This window comes from Mauremys reevesii, linkage group 3 (assembly GCF_016161935.1).
Source record: "Mauremys reevesii isolate NIE-2019 linkage group 3, ASM1616193v1, whole genome shotgun sequence".
Taxonomy (NCBI): Eukaryota; Metazoa; Chordata; order Testudines; family Geoemydidae; genus Mauremys; species Mauremys reevesii.
In genome coordinates this window covers 18,980,771-18,998,243 of record NC_052625.1, presented here as the reverse complement: position 1 = coordinate 18,998,243, position 17,473 = coordinate 18,980,771, and the positions used below count along the sequence as shown (strand labels likewise).

Here is a 17,473-nt window from a genome sequence, read left to right as displayed (position 1 = left end):
TAAATCAACAGATGTGTTCCTGCAATTTCAAAGCAAACTACATATTTACCAGAGGTTCCTTCCCCTGGTAAGTTGGACTTTAGGGACTGGCTGGACTGTCCAGGAGTCAAAATCAGATCCTGGCTTGCCGTGCCACTGGATCCCCTGGTTGCTTGCCTCCTCATCATTGTTCACGGCAGGGCCCTGTAACTTCTGCTCCCCCAAGGTATCCACAGGCTCTTGGGGAGGGGGTTGGGCCTCTGCCAAGGATGGCATGCAGCTCTTTGTAAAAGCGGCATGTCTGTGGCTCCACACCAGAGTGACTGTTAGCCCCCCTTGCCTTCTGGTATGCTTGCCTCAGCTCCTTGGCTTTCACGCGGCACTGCTGTGTGTTCCTCTTGTAGCCCTTCTCCTCCAAGCCCCGAGTGATCTACTCGTAAATATTGACATTGCTACAGATGGATCAGAGCTGTACCTGCTCATCCTCTTCTCCCAACAGACCCAGGAGATCCAATACCTCCTGTGTACTCCAGGCAAGAGTGTGTCTGCGGCTTGTAATCGGCTTGGGCACCTGGGCAGTTGCTAGGCATGTTCGCAAGTTGCTAGGTGAGCTCTCCACACCAGGCAAACAGGAAATAGAATTTCAAAAATTTGCATGGTTTTAATGGGGAAAACCTGGCCACTGGGCCGCAGAGTTCAAAACAGTGACCAGAGTGGTCAAGGTGGGGCATTGTGGGACATTTCCTGGAGACCACTAAAGTCGATGCAACACAGTGTCTACACTGACACTGCATCGACCTAAGCCCTACACCTCGCACAGAGGTGGCATTAAGTCCGCGTAGCGGGCAAGTTACGTCAGAGGAAGTGAAATTTTAGTGTAGAAGCTTACACAGGTATGTCAATGTAAGCTGCCTTCCATTGCCCTAACTCTGTAGTGTAGACCAAGAATGAGACCCAACACTTGATTTTCACTTTCCTGCTTAATTTTTAAATCTGTAATTCAGCATCAATAATGTTGCTATCTAATGAGCAACAAAATATTGCTTAATATTGGCAATGCTCCACTCCTCTTCTGCATTCTAAATAAGGTAATATTGCACTATTACTGGCAGTTTCAAAGGATTCAACTTTTTTACACACACACACACACACACACACACCCTACTTAGACTGGCAATGTTAATCTGTATACAGCAGAAGATCAGCGTAAGCTCAAGAGAGAAAAGGGCCAGATCCTAAGCTTATAAAAGCTGGCATAGCTCCATTGGTGTAATGCTTTTAGTCACTGGGGATAAACAGATTTACACCAACTGAGGATCTGGACCAAAGGAAAATAAATATTTGGATCCTGCCTTGATTTGAGATCCTGTACAATTTTATTTAAGAGATTAAAGCAAAATATTAATCAGAAGAATTATCTTTCTAATGTAAAGCTCCAAACAGTTCCTTATGCAGTAATAATCTTTATTTGAGCTCATCAAGGTTCATGTATCCTATTTTATGTAAGGCTGTTCGATGTCTTATTCCATTGTACATTATAACTTTGCTTTATTTCTCCCTATATTTGTTCATACACATGGCACTGACATTTTACAACAGAAAGTTGTAATGCTTTGTGGCAAAATACAGTGTATCTAATTTAATTGTGCCTTATTTGGTTGCATGCTTTCAGGACAGTAATAACAGCAACCGTCTTATGCCTTTTGACTTATTACACTGAGTATTATAATTAAGGCCACGTGAAATATTTTACTTGCAATAATAAATGTGTGTGTGTGTGTGTGAGAGAGAGAGAGAGAGAGAGAGAGAGCAAGCAATTTCCTGCAATACTTTTGGGAGATCTTATTGTATTATGTTTATATATCATTGAGGGCCAGGGATCATCAGTGACGCTGGAACGCTTTTTATAGTGGGGGTGCTGAAAGCCAGCAAAACTGTCCTCAAACTTTTTACCTTGTCCCCCGCTTTCCCCTCAGAGCTGAGGCCAGGAGCAAGGCTGTGACTCCAGGAGTTGGGGACAAGGACAGAGATAAGGGGGGCGAGGCTGGAAGCAGGCGTGGGGCCAGTAGTGGAGCCCCACGTGCAGGGCCGGCAGCTGGAACCCTGTGTGTGGGGCCAGATGCAAGCCCAGCAGCCATGATGCGGGACCCTGCATGAATGGCCGGGAGTGGAGCTGGCAGCTGGGACCCCGCCCGCAGCCCAGAGCAGGGCTGGCATCCAGCACCCTGCATAAAATCTGTGCCTATGGAGATTGTATGTAATTCCTTGCGGGTGGAGGGACCACAGCCCTTCAGGAACAGGTGCAGGAGGGGTGATTAGGCAAATTCACTCAAGCTGTAACACCGCTCAAGAGGTAGCACCACAAAATGATGTGCATCTACTTGTTCAAACTGGAATCTCCAGGACCAACAGACAAAGAAAGGACTTTTAGATAATTATCCTCTGTTAAACTAATTCAGGGTCTTCTTTCAGAGCCAGCAAACAGACAGGATTTTCTGTTGAATGGGGGACCCCAGTCCTTAGGGAAATGTTGGAAGGACTGACACCTGCCAGAGCCTGATGTTGGAGTTGGGGTGACCTCTGGTAAGCTTTCAGTCGGCGTGTAGGTTCTTTTATTGTTTTTAATATGTTTTCTCTGTAATGCTTTCCCCTTAAGAATAAATGTGCTTGCTTATAAAGGGCTATGTGGTAACTTACAGCAGCTGTCCAGTATGCTGCTGCTAGCCTCTGGAGAGAGAACAAAGCACAGGTGCTAGCCTGTTCAGACAGTTTGACTTGCTGGGAATAACACAGTTTAGGCAAGGAACTGCATAGCCTGGAAAAACCCCGGTTAGGAGGGGAAGTGATGCAAGTCTCTGCCCGAGGGTACGTCTTCACTACCCGCTGGATCGGTGGGTAGCAATCGATTTCTCGGAGTATAGTCTCGTCTCATCTGAGCGATATATCCAAAAAACGTGCTCCCTATCGACTCGGAACTCCACCAATGCGAATGGCGGTACGGAGTCGACATGGGGAGCCGTGGACATCGATCCCGCGTCGTGAGGACGGTAAGTAATTCGAGCTAAGGTACTTCGATTTCAGCTACGTTATTCACGTAGCTGAAGTTGCGTACCTTAGATCGACCCCCCCCCCAGTGTAGACCAGACCCAAGAGAGGTAATGGCTGAGGAGCTGGGAGCCTAGAGTGGGTGCCCTTGCTGGACCATAGAGGGGAAATACAGGTGCAATTCCCCTGAACTGCAACTTCTTGTAAGAGATTGGGATCTGTCTTATAGCGCCCTCTTCTGGCTGGAACCCAACTTGTTCTTACTGAGCCAGTGCCCTCCATGGGAGACTTCTACCTGGAACCTTCTCACTGAGTCCAGGGAAGGCAATTTCCAGCAGGGTCAGTTGTTGTGGTTTCTTTTTCTTTTATTTCAAGTCTCCTCAACAAGCAGGATCAAAACTTCCCCAAGTCTGTCCCTCACTCCCCCATAAGTTCCTCAACCCAAAGTTCCTGGTTCTTACCTCAGAGCCTTTTGATAATAGAACTTCCCCATAGTCTCCTTTCTGTCCATTTTGTTTGTGGAAGCAGTTCCTCCAGCCTCCGGCAAGTACTACAGCTACTCCTCTTCATTTCCTGCTCTTCCTTTTATGAGTCAGCTGGTTAAGCTGCAGGTCTTTTCCCAGGTGCAGCAGGTGGGGCTAATCAGCCAGCCAGCCAGCTGCTGGCCTCTGACCTCAGTCGAATGGTGTCTCTCATACCTTCACACATGTGTATTTGCTAACTTCCCACAAAAATGCAAAACTTATCACATCAGTGAACACCTTGTCACAGCCACAGTTTCAAACCCAAGGAGTGGAGTTTCTTTTTCAATTTATTTCCCTCCCCCAGTGTGGTTTCCGTGGACAGTAGCTCAAGTTCTTTTCCTGTCCTATATCTTGGCAATGGAAGGCTCAGCAGAATCACAAGAGAATCAAGGCTGCCACCAGTTGCATGAAGCCTGCCTCTTATTTTTCAGCTATTGAACAGCTTCCACTCCTGCTGCAGGGCTACTTGACTGCAAGCAGGGGAGGACAGCTGCTGAAGGAGCTATGCTGCTATTGCTGTGTCCCAGCAGTGCTTAGCACTCCTCTCAATACCATGTCGCATGTCGAGGAAATTGGCTAGGAAGGTCTTAGTTTAGATAGGTCTTTCGAGGGTCCCCTCCCAACATGGGGGCTTGGATCCAGCCCTTCATTCACTCCTGGGGTAAGTAACCACTGACCAATACAAACAAAGATCAAACAGCATGCAGCAACCAGGGCGGCAGCGACATTCCTACGACAAGCTTGGTGACAAGGACACTGTGTGTGTTCAGTTCAGTCGGGGAGCCTTAAAGTACCATAGGGGCCGTCATGTGGTATTGTGTACTGCCTCTTTAAAATTACATATGCACGGCCAGCATCAAGGTGCCTCCCACTAAGAAAAGGCTTTAGATGCAGGCACGCAGACAAAGGAGTCCTGCTTCTTGTTGAGCTCCGGGGCTGACACACTGTTCCAGCTCTGGCAATCAAGTGTCATTTATTTAACTCTCTCCGCTGTGTTCCTAGTGATTCTGCCTGAGTTCCAGTGACTGCAAGAGGGACTGACCCTGGAAGCGACCCCCAGAGCATCAGAGACCATGATGAAGCTGAGCCCTATCACAGGTAGTCAGTTGTTGCTGGGTTGTCTTGTTTTAGGAGTTCCTCTGCTATTTGCAGGAAAACTGTTTGAAATATGTATCATCACTTTCACTGTAAAGCATGTTGTTCAGGTGCACTTGGATTGTTTCTGTTTCTTGTATTGGGGTCGGGGGGTTGAATTTGCACAGTTGCCAGGCGGCTGGGTGCAGCATTGTATGATGCGGTTGGCTGTTTGAAATGATAATCTAGTTTCTTTGCTGTTCTAGACAGCGCGTGTCATTTTGCAACTCTTTTAGTCCAAGTGCAATTGGAAATGAAAGTTTTGCCTGAGCGTTCCTCTCACAAACCCATCAGCATCAGTGCCCCGCAGCCTTGGCTAGTTTTGTGGAAAATGCAGCTTAGGAGGACAGCTCCGCTGTGCAGATTGTCCTCTGCAGTCAAAGTAGGGCCTGCATGATGACATTTGACATTGTGGGGACTTGGTGCTTTAATGCAACGAAGCAGCAGCTCCTGCCAATTTCATCCCAGTACTATGTGCCGCTTTGAGCCTCTAACTATAAGTAACTGGAGGGCTGGATCACTTCCAGCAGTGAGTTGAGAGGATTCTAGGAGACATCTCTGTTAGCATCCTGGTGCAGAAAGCACACATGGGCATGGGAGCTGAGGGGGTTGTTTGTATGTGGTGCACTTCAAAGTGTACAGAATTATTGGAAGTTCCTTCGGTATTTTTTGTAGAAATGACAAGAAAAGAGAAGGACGGGGTTTCCTTTCCTTTCAACAGTTCTGAACATTTGTTCTCCAAGTCAGAAAGATGTTCCTTTTCATGTAAATAAAGTCCCTCTTTGTTCAAGGGGGTCCTCAGTCCTAGAGATACATTTGTCCATGTATTAGACCTTTCTGATCAGCAAAACCGAGCAATATCATCAGCTGGTGTAAATTGGTGAGGTGCTCATGACTTCAGCAGAGCGGCACCAATTTATACTAGCTGAGGATTTGGCACTCTGTACTCAATTAAATGTTGCCCAAAAGAAATCTCCTAGCTGCTCCACCCCTCATGTGTCCTGGAGGCTCTTATTTAATTAGCTAATGTATTTAGAAGCTAGTGAGGAAGTTCTATCCTTTTCTATCCTGTAATGCTGCCCTTCAGAGACCCCTAGGCAGAGTACAAAGCCTCTGTATCCAAAGGTACATCGAGTGTTTCGCAGCAAACTAAGGTGTTCTCATATTCACTCAGCTATATGACAGCCTGTGGGCAGAGAGGCTAGTGGAGGTTTAACATGAATTTCACAGTCCTGCCACGTCATTTCAGTCTGTGCAAATGCAACTGCCTAGTAAATAAAATGCTGCGCTGAATTAAGATCAAAATCCAACATGTGGTCAGACTTCACCAGATTTGACAATAATCACAAAGAAATCTTTCCATACCAGGGCACTTTCTCTCCAGGCAGATCTGTACAGGCAGCTGCAGATCACCAGAGGGAAGGGGAGCAGTGCTAATGAAGAGAAGACGCTCTCCCTGCAGCTCAGCAATTTTGTCACCTTTTGTTCTCTATATATGTTTCCTTCTTTTTTGTTCCCATAAAAAGGTGACAAATTTTACTGTTGCTCTTCAGCCTCACAGCGATGATGATGAGGAGAAGGTGACTTGCTCCTTGGGGAAAGCATCAGGCAAGCTCTCCTGCCACTTCCTCTCCCACTCTCCAGGTGATATTAACAAGATCCTGGAGCCCAGCACAGTTGCCTGTGCGGAAAGAGCAGAGACACCACCATGGGACAGGAAGAGCGTAACACCACCACCACCGACATCAACTTCGCTGCCATCTACAACCTCCACAGTGGGGACTTCACCTCCTTCCGAAATTTCTCCTTCCCATTCAATTTCAGCTACAGCGATTATGACTTGCCCCTGGACAGGGAGGATGATGTGACCAAAACCCGCACCTTCTTTGCGGCCAAGATTGTGATTGGGGTGGCGCTCATTGGCATCATGCTGGTCTGTGGCATCGGCAACTTTATCTTCATCGCTGCCCTGGCCCGCTACAAGAAGCTGCGCAACCTCACCAACCTACTGATTGCTAACCTGGCCATCTCAGACTTCATCGTGGCCATTGTCTGCTGTCCCTTTGAGATGGACTACTATGTGGTGCGGCAGCTGTCCTGGGAACACGGCCATGTGCTCTGTGCCTCCGTCAATTACCTACGCACCGTCTCCCTGTACGTCTCTACCAATGCTCTCCTGGCTATAGCTGTAGACAGGTAAGCGGGGGAAATGGATGGTTTGATTTATACGGGGAGAGGAAACCAGGGATCCCTGTCCCTCTCAACGGCCAAGGTTTTCAAGTGTTGGTGCCACCTACATAAGTGGCTTAATGTTTAGAGGTGCTGAGCACCTATGTGCCCTATTGATATCCAGCAGATTTGTAAAAATCAGGCCACTTAAAAGTTTGGTCCTGGGAGGTGCCGAGCACAGTTCAGGAATTCTTTGATGAAATGTTGGGTTGTGGGATTTTTTTGTCAGTTTTGAGGAAAACTTCCTCGGGTCCAGGATGGAACGTTGGAGAAGAGAACCATCCCAGAATAGCCAAAAGCCTACTCGTTAGGTCACTTATGTGAGAGACCCAAGTTCAAGTTCCTGCTCTACCTGATTTAAAGCAGGGACTTAAACCTGGATCTTCCATATCCAAGGTGAGAGCCCTAGCCACTAAACTATACAGTCAGTTTCTCTCAGTCTCCTCTGTGGAAGCTATTCCACTTTTCATATATAATTACATATTCATTGGGCCAGAGAGAATCTTACTCTGTAGTCCACTGGTTAGGGTACTCACCTGGTGATCACTGGGCGATTGGTTATTTTGGGGTCTTGGTCTCTCTTGTAAAGTATTTCAAAACGTCTGGTTTTCATTCTGATGTGGAAAGAAAATGAATGGCAGCACTTCAAAAAATGTTATGAACCAGAATTCTTGTTTTCCAGCCAGCCCTATTGAGATCCCACCGCTGCCACTCAATCAAGCACTTGGCAGCACTAAGCTGGACATTTAAATATAGAATTAGGTGCTAAGCTTTAGGCATCCAAAAATCTTCTCTCTGGGTCTAAATCATCAATAACTCACTATCCTCTCCTATTTATTGGCACTGACACATACCAAATATTTTCCCAGGCAAAGGACTATATCAAGGTCCTATAGGAACCCATATGGACATCAAACCAGAGACTCTTGCATTTTTCATGCTGTTATGAAAATGACACCTAGTTTAAGCCCCAGTTCCATTAAAGGAGCCTCTGCAAACTGGGTTCTGAGACCATGGGTGCCTCACAATGCCCAGATCCCACACAATTTGCTTCATTTTGCATCCCTGAGACCTTTGTATGGAGTTTCTCTCCCTGTAGGAATTTTTAAAATATAATCAATGATCTCACATCCAGGAGCACCCCCAGCTTTTTTGGCACCCTAGGCGGTAGAAGGTCCCGCCCCCAAAATGGCGCCCTCGACAGAGGCGGCAGACAGTCCCGTCCCTGAAATACCAATGACGACCAGGGCAGCCGCCACCCCCAAATGTTAGCGCCCGGTCGCCTACTGAGTTGCGCCAGCCCTGCTCACATCAAGTGGTTACTGCTCTTTCCTCCCACTTTTTGTTTTATTGGTCCTGTGCACCACTGACTCAGATACCTGGACCCAGTTTGACACCAAAGTTAAGGCTGTTACAATTGACCCATGGAAGGCAAATCACAAAAGACTGTTTCCAGGCAGAAAGATCACACAACACAAGTCATTCCCTATAGCACATTGCCACATGACTACCTTTGAAGACTTAGGACAGCTCAGTGTATTAGTATTATTGTTCTTTTCCCTTAATATTTGCAATTTCTCCTATTTCCTTTCTATGCCATTTTAAGTTATAATCTCACTTATGCAGTTTGGGGGGCCTGATTCTCCTCTCATGCCAATTTAACACTGATTTAACTCCACTGACTGTAGTGTAGTTACTATTGATCCAGCCTCCACTGAAATCAATGAGAGTCTTTCCACTAGCTCCAGTGGCAACTGGATCAAGCCTTTTCACTGGCTTAAGTAGGAGACGAACCAGCCCCTATGAGCCAGCTCTTCAGCTGGTATAAATTGGCATAGCTCCAGTGTAGTCTGTGTGCACCAGTTCAGGAGCTGGCTTTATGTCTTTGTTTTGAGCATATTACTGTTTTCTATTTGATTTAATTGTTCTTAGATCATAACAAATGGTTTGGACAGCCCTATTCAGTCACCTCCTCTGTCCCACCACCTCACACAAAGTTGTTCCCAAACAGACAGTAGGAGGTACTTGTCATCAAGTCCTTGTGCCTGCCAAAAGATTTTCCAGCATCTCTCCCAGTCCATCTACTAAAATGATCCTGGAAAAGAATTTTTTAAAAGTTATTGCAAAACCAAGCCACAACATTTATATAAATCCATATTCAATTTTAAAGCCTAAATGTTCTCTATTTTTGTAAGAGGGTTACATTTTCTTAAAAAAAATGCTAAAAGCTCCTTTTGCCCAATAGCAATCAACTAAACCCCCTGTGGTTATTTCTGTGAGTGGGCAGATGTCGGTCTATAATTCATTCATATCTCTTTTGCTCAAAATTGTTAACTGAAGAAGAAGAAATTGCTAATATTCAGATACAGAATGTGCACATTCTGTTTATATGAGAGCTTGGATAATCATGTGATAAGCAAGCTTAAGATGCACTATTTAAAAGATATTTTGGGAAAACATTTTTTCATTAAGATACTCTAAAGTACAAACATTCATATACTTAGCGTTCACTATTTTTGGAACAAAGTTCTGGAGATTTGGCAATGCAGTATGTTGACCTCTCCATTTTTTTCTGGCCAGCATTTTGAGCCCATCTTGCATCCCTGGGACACCCTAGATGGGAACAATAATGCTAGATACATAAAAATGCACATAAATTCTTGTAACCACACAATCTCCAGCTTCCATAATGGCAGCCATGATCACTTAGTGCAATTTGGAGCAGCCTGAAGGATGCTCTACCATGTGCAAGGAGATGGTATTAAGGCAGAGAAACCCCAGGATCAAGGGGACAAGAAGGTGGCTTAAGTCACCTTTGTACCTATGCCTCCTTAGTTCTGCCAAGTACTTCTCAGCCAGCACTGAGAAGCTGGGCTGGTGTATTCTTCTGTTTTACTGGCATTTATTGAAAATGGGGAACTTTTCACTTGGTGGAAAGAGAAGCAGCACTCAGTTAATAATAAAATACAGTTGTCCATTCCATTGCACTCCTATGGGGGTGAGCACTTTTGCCATTCCATGGGACCTTGTCTGTACCAAGTATCAGAGGGGTAGCCGTGTTAGTCTGGTTCTGTAGAAGCAGCAAAGAATCCTGTGGCACCTTATAGACTAACAGATGTTTTGCAGCATGAGCTTTCGTGGGTGAATACCCACTTCTTCGGATGCAAGCAGTGGAAATTTCCAGGGGCAGGTGTGTATATATAAGCAAGCAAGAAGCAAGCTAGAGATAACGAGGTTAGATCAATCAGGGAGGATGGGGCCCTGTTCCAGCAGCTGAGGTGTGAAAACCAAGGGAGGAGAAACTGGTTCTGTAATTGGCAAGCCATTCACAGTCTTTGTTTAGTCCTAAACTGATGGTGTTAAATTCAGCAATTGAATTGAGAGCAGTCTTTTTTGTTTTTTGGGTCTAAAGTTTTTTTTAAAATCTGCAGGTGTGTGTCTCCAGGTGCTGTGTGTGGCCAGGAGGTTTTTTTGTTCTGTCATTCCTTTTGTGTATTTTGTGTCCCATGTCTGATTTGTGTTGGAGACTGTCCTTTTTGGCTGTCTGTCCAGTTTGGAGGGGTACATAGCAGAGGGGCTGGCATATGGCACATGATGGCATATATTACATTGGTGGACGTGCAGGTGTGGGTGTGTGTGTGTGGGTGGCTGATGGTGGTGTTGTGTGTGGTGATGTGTGTGGTTGTGGGCATGTGTTGGCATCTGGGTTTGTTGCATTGGTTGGTTCCTGAGAGTGAGTTACTATGGTGCGTGTGCAGTTGCTGGTGAGAATATGCTTCAGGTTGGCAGGTTGTCTGTGGTTGGCTGACTGCCTGCCACCCCAGGCTGTGTGCCTGAGTGTGGGATCATTGTCCAGGATGTCCAGTGATCCCTGGATGTGTTGATGGGGTTTGAGCTGGGGACTGTGATGGCCAGGGTGGGTGTGGCAGTAGGAGACATCTACATCCATGGTAGGATGGTGTTTTTCTGGAAGGTCCGAACATGCTGGGCAGGATCCTCACAGGAAATCAGTGGTGTCACAGATGGCTGTGAGTGCTGGTAAGAGAGAGTCAGAGGTACCACACATGTGGATATGTGGACTCTACTCAGACCCCATGTTACCAGCACTCAGCTATCTCCGCCGACACCACTGATTTCCGAGGAAGAAACAATGCTGCATGGTGACCTTCCAGACAACCTGCCAACCTGAAGCATATTCTCACCAGTAACTCTAGTAATAGTAACTCTAGCTCAGGAACCAACCCATGCAACAAACCTCGATGCCAACTCTGCCCACATATCTACACCAGCAACACCATCACAGGACCCAACCAGATCAGCCACACCATCACCGGTTCATTCACCTGCACGTCCACCAATGTAATATATGCCATCATATGCCAGCAATGCCCCTTTGCTATGTACATCGGCCAAACTGGACAGTCTCTAAGGAAAAGGATAAATGGACACAAATCAGACATTAGGAATGGCAATATACAAAAACCTGTAGGAGAACACTTCAACCTCCCTGGCCACACAATAGCAGATTTTAAGGTGGCCATCCTGCAGCAAAAAAACTTTAGGACCAGACTCCAAAGAGAAATTGCTGAGCTCCAATTCATCTGCAAATTTAACACCATCAGTTTAGGACTAAACAAAGACTGTGAATGGCTTGCCAATTACAGAACCAGTTTCTCCTCCCTTGGTTTTCACACCTCAGCTGCTGGAACAGGGCCCCATCCTCCCTGATTGATCTAACCTCGTTATCTCTAGCTTGCTTCTTGCTTGCTTATATATACACACCTGCCCCTGGAAATTTCCACTGCTTGCATCCGAAGAAGTGGGTATTCACCCACGAAAGCTCATGCTGCAAAACATCTGTTAGTCTATAAGGTGCCACAGGATTCTTTGCTGTCTGTACCAAGAAGATCTTTGAGGTATGCATTTGAAACCTGATGGGGCACCCAAGTAACCTGACTGACACTTCATTTATTTATGAATGAGTGATCCAATGATATATATTATACAGGCATAAAATCCTTCTAATGAATGATAAATTGCACTATTTTAAACAGTTGTTACACCTTGATGTGGAATAGAAACCTACAGATAGCTTGGGAGGGGAGACACATTTTGTGAGCACATTTGATCAAAATATTCCTTATGTGGTAAAGAAGGTTCAAATCTTCTTGTGCCAAATTGTGCCCTCAATTAAGCAGAACTCCCCATCAAGATCTGAGTGAAAACAAATGGTATAATATGGCCCCTTGTGCCTTTTTAACTTAATTGAATCAATAACAATTGATTCATCTGGCATATAAAATACTAAGGTTTCTCCTTACCTTTTGTTAACTTCTGCGAGGTAAATGGCAGCAGCAAATTGATTGTAATAATGAGTGCAAGCAGCTGCCGTCATGCTAAGTAATTTGGCAGCTAAATGGGCATAGAAAATTTAAGCTCCTATTACCAATAGTCTCTTGCTACACACTAATCAAAAATCCACATTCGAGTAAACTGCCAGGCTTTATATATAAAGCCCTTTATCAATTACATGAAAACATCCTGAGATGTAAATATTTAAAAGCATCAGTAGGTCTGATTTCAATTCAAACCTTTATTACCCTATAAAATATTTGTGTTTCCATTATTTTAAATGTCTTTACACAGAGATTCAATGGTAGTAACTGTACCTTCCCTAATCCTACATATTCAAGTACTTCTCAGCCAAGGAATGTATTTTCCTCCTTTGTCTTCTAAAGATGTATTACTGAGTGCTTTCAATTCTCACACAGACGCATGTGCAGCTAGTCCATCTAAGAACTACACAAATCAATCACTGCGTACTGTATCTGTGTTACCTAATAACCCTTAGAAATGTGTACAGTTTCTTTTCATCCTCTATCTCATAACTTGGGATCAGGGTTAAAGAAAGAATGTTTCCATATTGAGAGGAAATTAAGCCATGATTTTTAAAAAACAGGAGCCTAAAACTTTGGCTCCTAAATCCATACTTAGGCACCTAAATAGACAGCCAGATCTTCAAAGTGCTGAGCAATAACAAGAGGGCCAGTACTTCTGGAAGTCCAGCCACTCAGTCAGATGTTTATTTATGGATTTAGGAGCCTAATTTTAGGCTGCTTCGTTTTGACTTATCTTCACCTCTTGCTCCCTCAAGAAAGCAAATGTCTGTCAAGTTCTCCCTGTTTAAAACAATGACAATTTCTGTCCCCGCCTCAGTAAATCACCCTGCTTGGATTCAGAAATGTGCTTTAGTTAATAAGCTTTCCTGACTTTGTTCTGAGTGTGTTATTTATCTTTTGTAGGTATCTGGCCATTGTCCACCCACTCAAACCACGTATGAATTATCAAACAGCTACTTTCCTAATTGCCTTGGTCTGGATAGTCTCCATACTCATTGCGATACCATCTGCATATTTCGCTACTGAAACTGTAATATTCATAGTAAAAAATCAGGAGAAAATTTTCTGTGGCCAGATTTGGCCAGTTGACCAGCAAATGTATTATAAATCCTACTTCCTCTTCATCTTTGGCATTGAATTTGTTGGACCCGTAATCACAATGACCCTGTGTTATGCCAGGATCTCCAGAGAGCTTTGGTTTAAAACTGTCCCAGGGTTCCAGACAGAGCAGATCAGAAAGAGGCTCCGGTGCAGAAGAAAAACAGTCATGGTACTTATGTGTATCCTAACTGCCTATGTCCTCTGCTGGGCCCCATTCTATGGCTTCACTATCGTCCGTGACTTTTTCCCTACTGTCTTTGTGAAAGAGAAGCATTACCTTACAGCCTTTTACATAGTTGAGTGCATTGCCATGAGCAACAGCATGATCAACACCATGTGCTTTGTAACTGTAAAGAATAACACTATGAAGTATTTGAAGAAGATCATGTTGCTTAGGTGGAGATCTACATATAACAGCAGCAAATCTAGTGTAGATTTAGACATTAAAACTAGTGCAATGCCTGTCACAGAAGAGGTAGACTGCATAAAATTAAAGTAATCTCTTGTGGTTCTATTGTCATGACATGGATATTCCGTGGGGAGGGGGGGACGTTGCCTCAGAAAATTCTCTTTTTCTGTGATGATATGTACTAATGGAGAGAATACTGGACTATGAGTCAGTAGACCATGACTCTATTCCTGACTATACCAGTGACCTGCTGTCCCAACGCTCTTTGCCTCAGTTTCCCCATCTGTAAAACTGGAACACTGACACTTCTCTTTTGTAAATCCCTTTGAGATGTAGGAATGGCAAGTTCTATATAAGAGCAAGGTTGTATTGTCTGGGTCTGAAATTCCCCCATCTCTCCTAGCAACGATGCTGAGAATTCCTGCCATTTCCCTTTAACTCTGGGTGTGACCTTTGCCCTCTTCCAGCCCATGACCCTTGCCTTTAAGGCACTCATCCTTCCCCCCACACTTCCTCTCCACCTTGTTAAGGTGGGAAGCAAGCCTTTGCTGCTTTATGGTACTCCTTACCCTCTCAAAATGTCCAGATTCCTTCAAGTGCCCAAGCGCCTAGCAACCTACTGACATTTCAACCCCACACAGCCTTCTGATCCACAGCATAGCCCCTTGCCATCGGGCCCGTTTTCTACCATTTCCTGCTCTAGCAAAGACCTTTACTACTACGTCCTTTACTGTGGCATCCTGTATAGAACACTTTGATCTCATCCCCCTTTGTACATTTATGCAGAATGTTACTTTGCTCTTGGGTACTTGAAAATGGAATGGCTCCATTTTCCCGCTGGCACGGAGGAGTTCCTCCTCGCCTGCTTAGGGCCAGATTCTGTCACCCTCACTGATGCTATGACCATCATACTCTAAGAGCAGGCCCATTCATTTCAATGGGACTGCTTTCTGAGTAAGGAGCTGTTTAGTGGTTAAAATTCACCCTTGTGCACATTGCCTAAGTTCCACATACGCCCTTCAAATAGGGTTCAAGTGGGACATATATAGTGTCTAGGGCTTGTCCTGGCGCCCTGAAAAAGGGTGAAGTTCACCCACTGTGAGTAAGAGGGAGAGAATCTGGCCCTCAATGAACCTGTCACTGATTTGCTGTTTGACTGTCACTTGATGTCCGTGGAAATGTAGCAAAATCATGCACCATGCAACACGTGATGAATTCTGTGTAATCGCCTTTAATTCCATCTTTATCATTCTGTTTTTGTATAGCACAAGGATCAGTGTTTCGTTTAATTAGTAACTGTGATTATACAGATACTGTCAGTGAAGTACATTCATTTAAGTCCCAGTCACTACACTTCATGAATTTTCATGTATTGAAATCAAGGCTTTTCTACTGAGCTGCAGAACGCTTGTCCTTTCTGTGTGTGTGATACTGCCTCCCTCTGAAGGAAACTGCGTTTGTAAATAATTCGTCTATTTGTGAATTTAAAGTGAGCAGAAATGTCTGTTACTTAATAAAACAATAAATGTGGGAATCTGAGCCGCATTCAAGATTATTTTTAAGAAAATTGCTTTTCACACTCAAATTTTTTTACATCAAATTTTTTACTAAAATGTCAATAATCCCATTTTGGTAGCAAAGATCAGTGGTGATGTGATGGGGTGGAGAAGGCCCAGAGGTCCCTGCTGGAGGTCTCAGGGTCCTGCCACAATGAACCCAGGAAAGGAGCAGTGGAGCTAAATTCTCCAAGCTGCCTAGACAGACTGCACAGGAAGCAGCCAATCTGAGGAAGTATTCAAGGGGCTAGCCAATCAGAGGGTTGCAGGATAGTATAAAAGGAGCTGCAGTGCAGATCAGTCAGTTCTTTGTTAGAGTCAAAGGAGTGCAGATGGTGCTCCTGCTGGCCAAAGAGAAGTACAGCACCACAGACAGCTCAGTGCTGGGAAGGTCTGGGGGAGCAAGAAAAATCTTCTGGCTGGCTGCTGAGCCTGAACACAGAAGAGCCCTGAGGTAGGGTTGATGCGTTGGTGAAGGCAGAGGCCATGGGGAAATGGCCCAAGGAACTGAAAGCAGTTTAGTGAGAGCAGTGGTTCTCAACCTATTTACCATTGTGGGCTGCATATGTGGGCCACATCTGCACTATATATACTACCTGTATGGCCCTGTAGATATCACATGAACCACAGCTGTGTGCTGATTGGGCCACAAGTGGCCTGCAGACCATGTGTTGAGAACCACTGAGTTAAAGGGATATGAAGGTGCTATTCTTAGGGCCACTGGGCTGGGACCCAGAGTAATGGGTGGACTTAGGTCTCCCCCAAGTTGGACAATGATAAATCCCCAGAAGGGGATCTGAACTGTTAAGAGGACCAGCTGGAGATCTGGGGCCAGAACAGACCAGAGTGGGCAAAAAGTCTCCAGGAGGAAGCCCTGGGAGCATGGCCTCCTACCAGGGCCAGGAGCGCTTACAGACTTGTTGGACTAATATCCCAGAAGGGGGTCTGTTTGAATTGTGTTCTGTACAGACTGAGAGTGACTCGGCTGGAGGGCTGAGTCACAGGAAACTACCAGAGAAACTGCCAGAAGAGGTTACCATAAGCAGAGAAGTGAAGACACACCCGACCAGAAGCGGAAACTTGCAAGAGGTGGGTGCCAGGCCATTACAAGTGTGAACAATTACGTCTAATGGAAGTAATATGGAATACAGAGTTTAAGGCCAGAAGGGTTTAAGGCCATCTAATCTAACTTCCTGTATCACAGGCCACCAACACCCCCTAACACCAACATACTAAACCCAACAACTAAAATTAGACCAAAGTATTACAGGCTACAGGACACTAAACTATTGTGTGCCACATAGAGAATAGGAGGGGCCAAGAGCCTTGAGGCCCCTGCAATGGCAAGGAATCGATAAAGTGAGACATACCCATATAATCCCAGCAAGTGACAAACATGTCATGCTGCAGAGGAAGGCAAAAAATACCCAAGGTATTCAAATTCTCCTATAATTATCTGCACTTATTAAAGGCCGAGTGCTATAGAGGGCCTTACAGCCATGTTCACATGGTTTTAGTATGAAAACTTATTAAACTCACTTTTTAAGGTACAGTTTATGACTTAGAAATGTATTAAATCTATTTATTTCACAGACCTGCATAGAAATCTGAAGGGATGGGGATTGTTTATTAGCTAACTAAAAACCTGAGAGTTTCCATATTATGTTTCTAGAATCGGACTATAAGGCCAGAAGGAATCACCCGATCATCTAGTCTAGTGATATTCAGACCTCAGTAGGTTCAGGAACCAAATTAGCAATCAACATTACCCAAAAGAGCCACAGTAGAGTGAATTAATTGTTTCATTTACTATAGTACTATATATATTCATATTTAAACAGTATGACAAGGAAGTATTTAGGGGGGTGTGTGTGTATTCTCAGAGCAAAATGACCGACCAAGTATAATTATTATCCTGACTGGTTAATAATTAAAAATCAAAAAGCGTTTTAATATCATGTGCTGCAAAGAGCCAGTAGGAGACACATTAAAGAGCTGTTTGCAGCTCGCAAGCCTCAGTCTGAGTATCACTGATCTAGTCTGACCTCCTGTATCACAGGCCACCAACACCACCCTGCACCTGAACACTAGGCCCAA

The 17,473-nt window shown here is 44.8% G+C and overlaps 1 protein-coding gene across 1 annotated transcript; it reads left to right on the top strand.

Annotated features, from left to right (window-relative positions):
- Nucleotides 1–6,390: 6,390 nt before the first annotated feature.
- Nucleotides 6,391–13,950, top strand: PROKR1 (prokineticin receptor 1). Its single transcript, XM_039532673.1, has 2 exons — nucleotides 6,391–6,878; nucleotides 13,214–13,950. The coding sequence occupies exons 1-2, from the start codon at nucleotides 6,391–6,393 to the stop codon at nucleotides 13,908–13,910; spliced, it is 1,185 nt and encodes a 394-aa protein (XP_039388607.1). The 3' UTR covers nucleotides 13,911–13,950.
- Nucleotides 13,951–17,473: the final 3,523 nt, after the last annotated feature.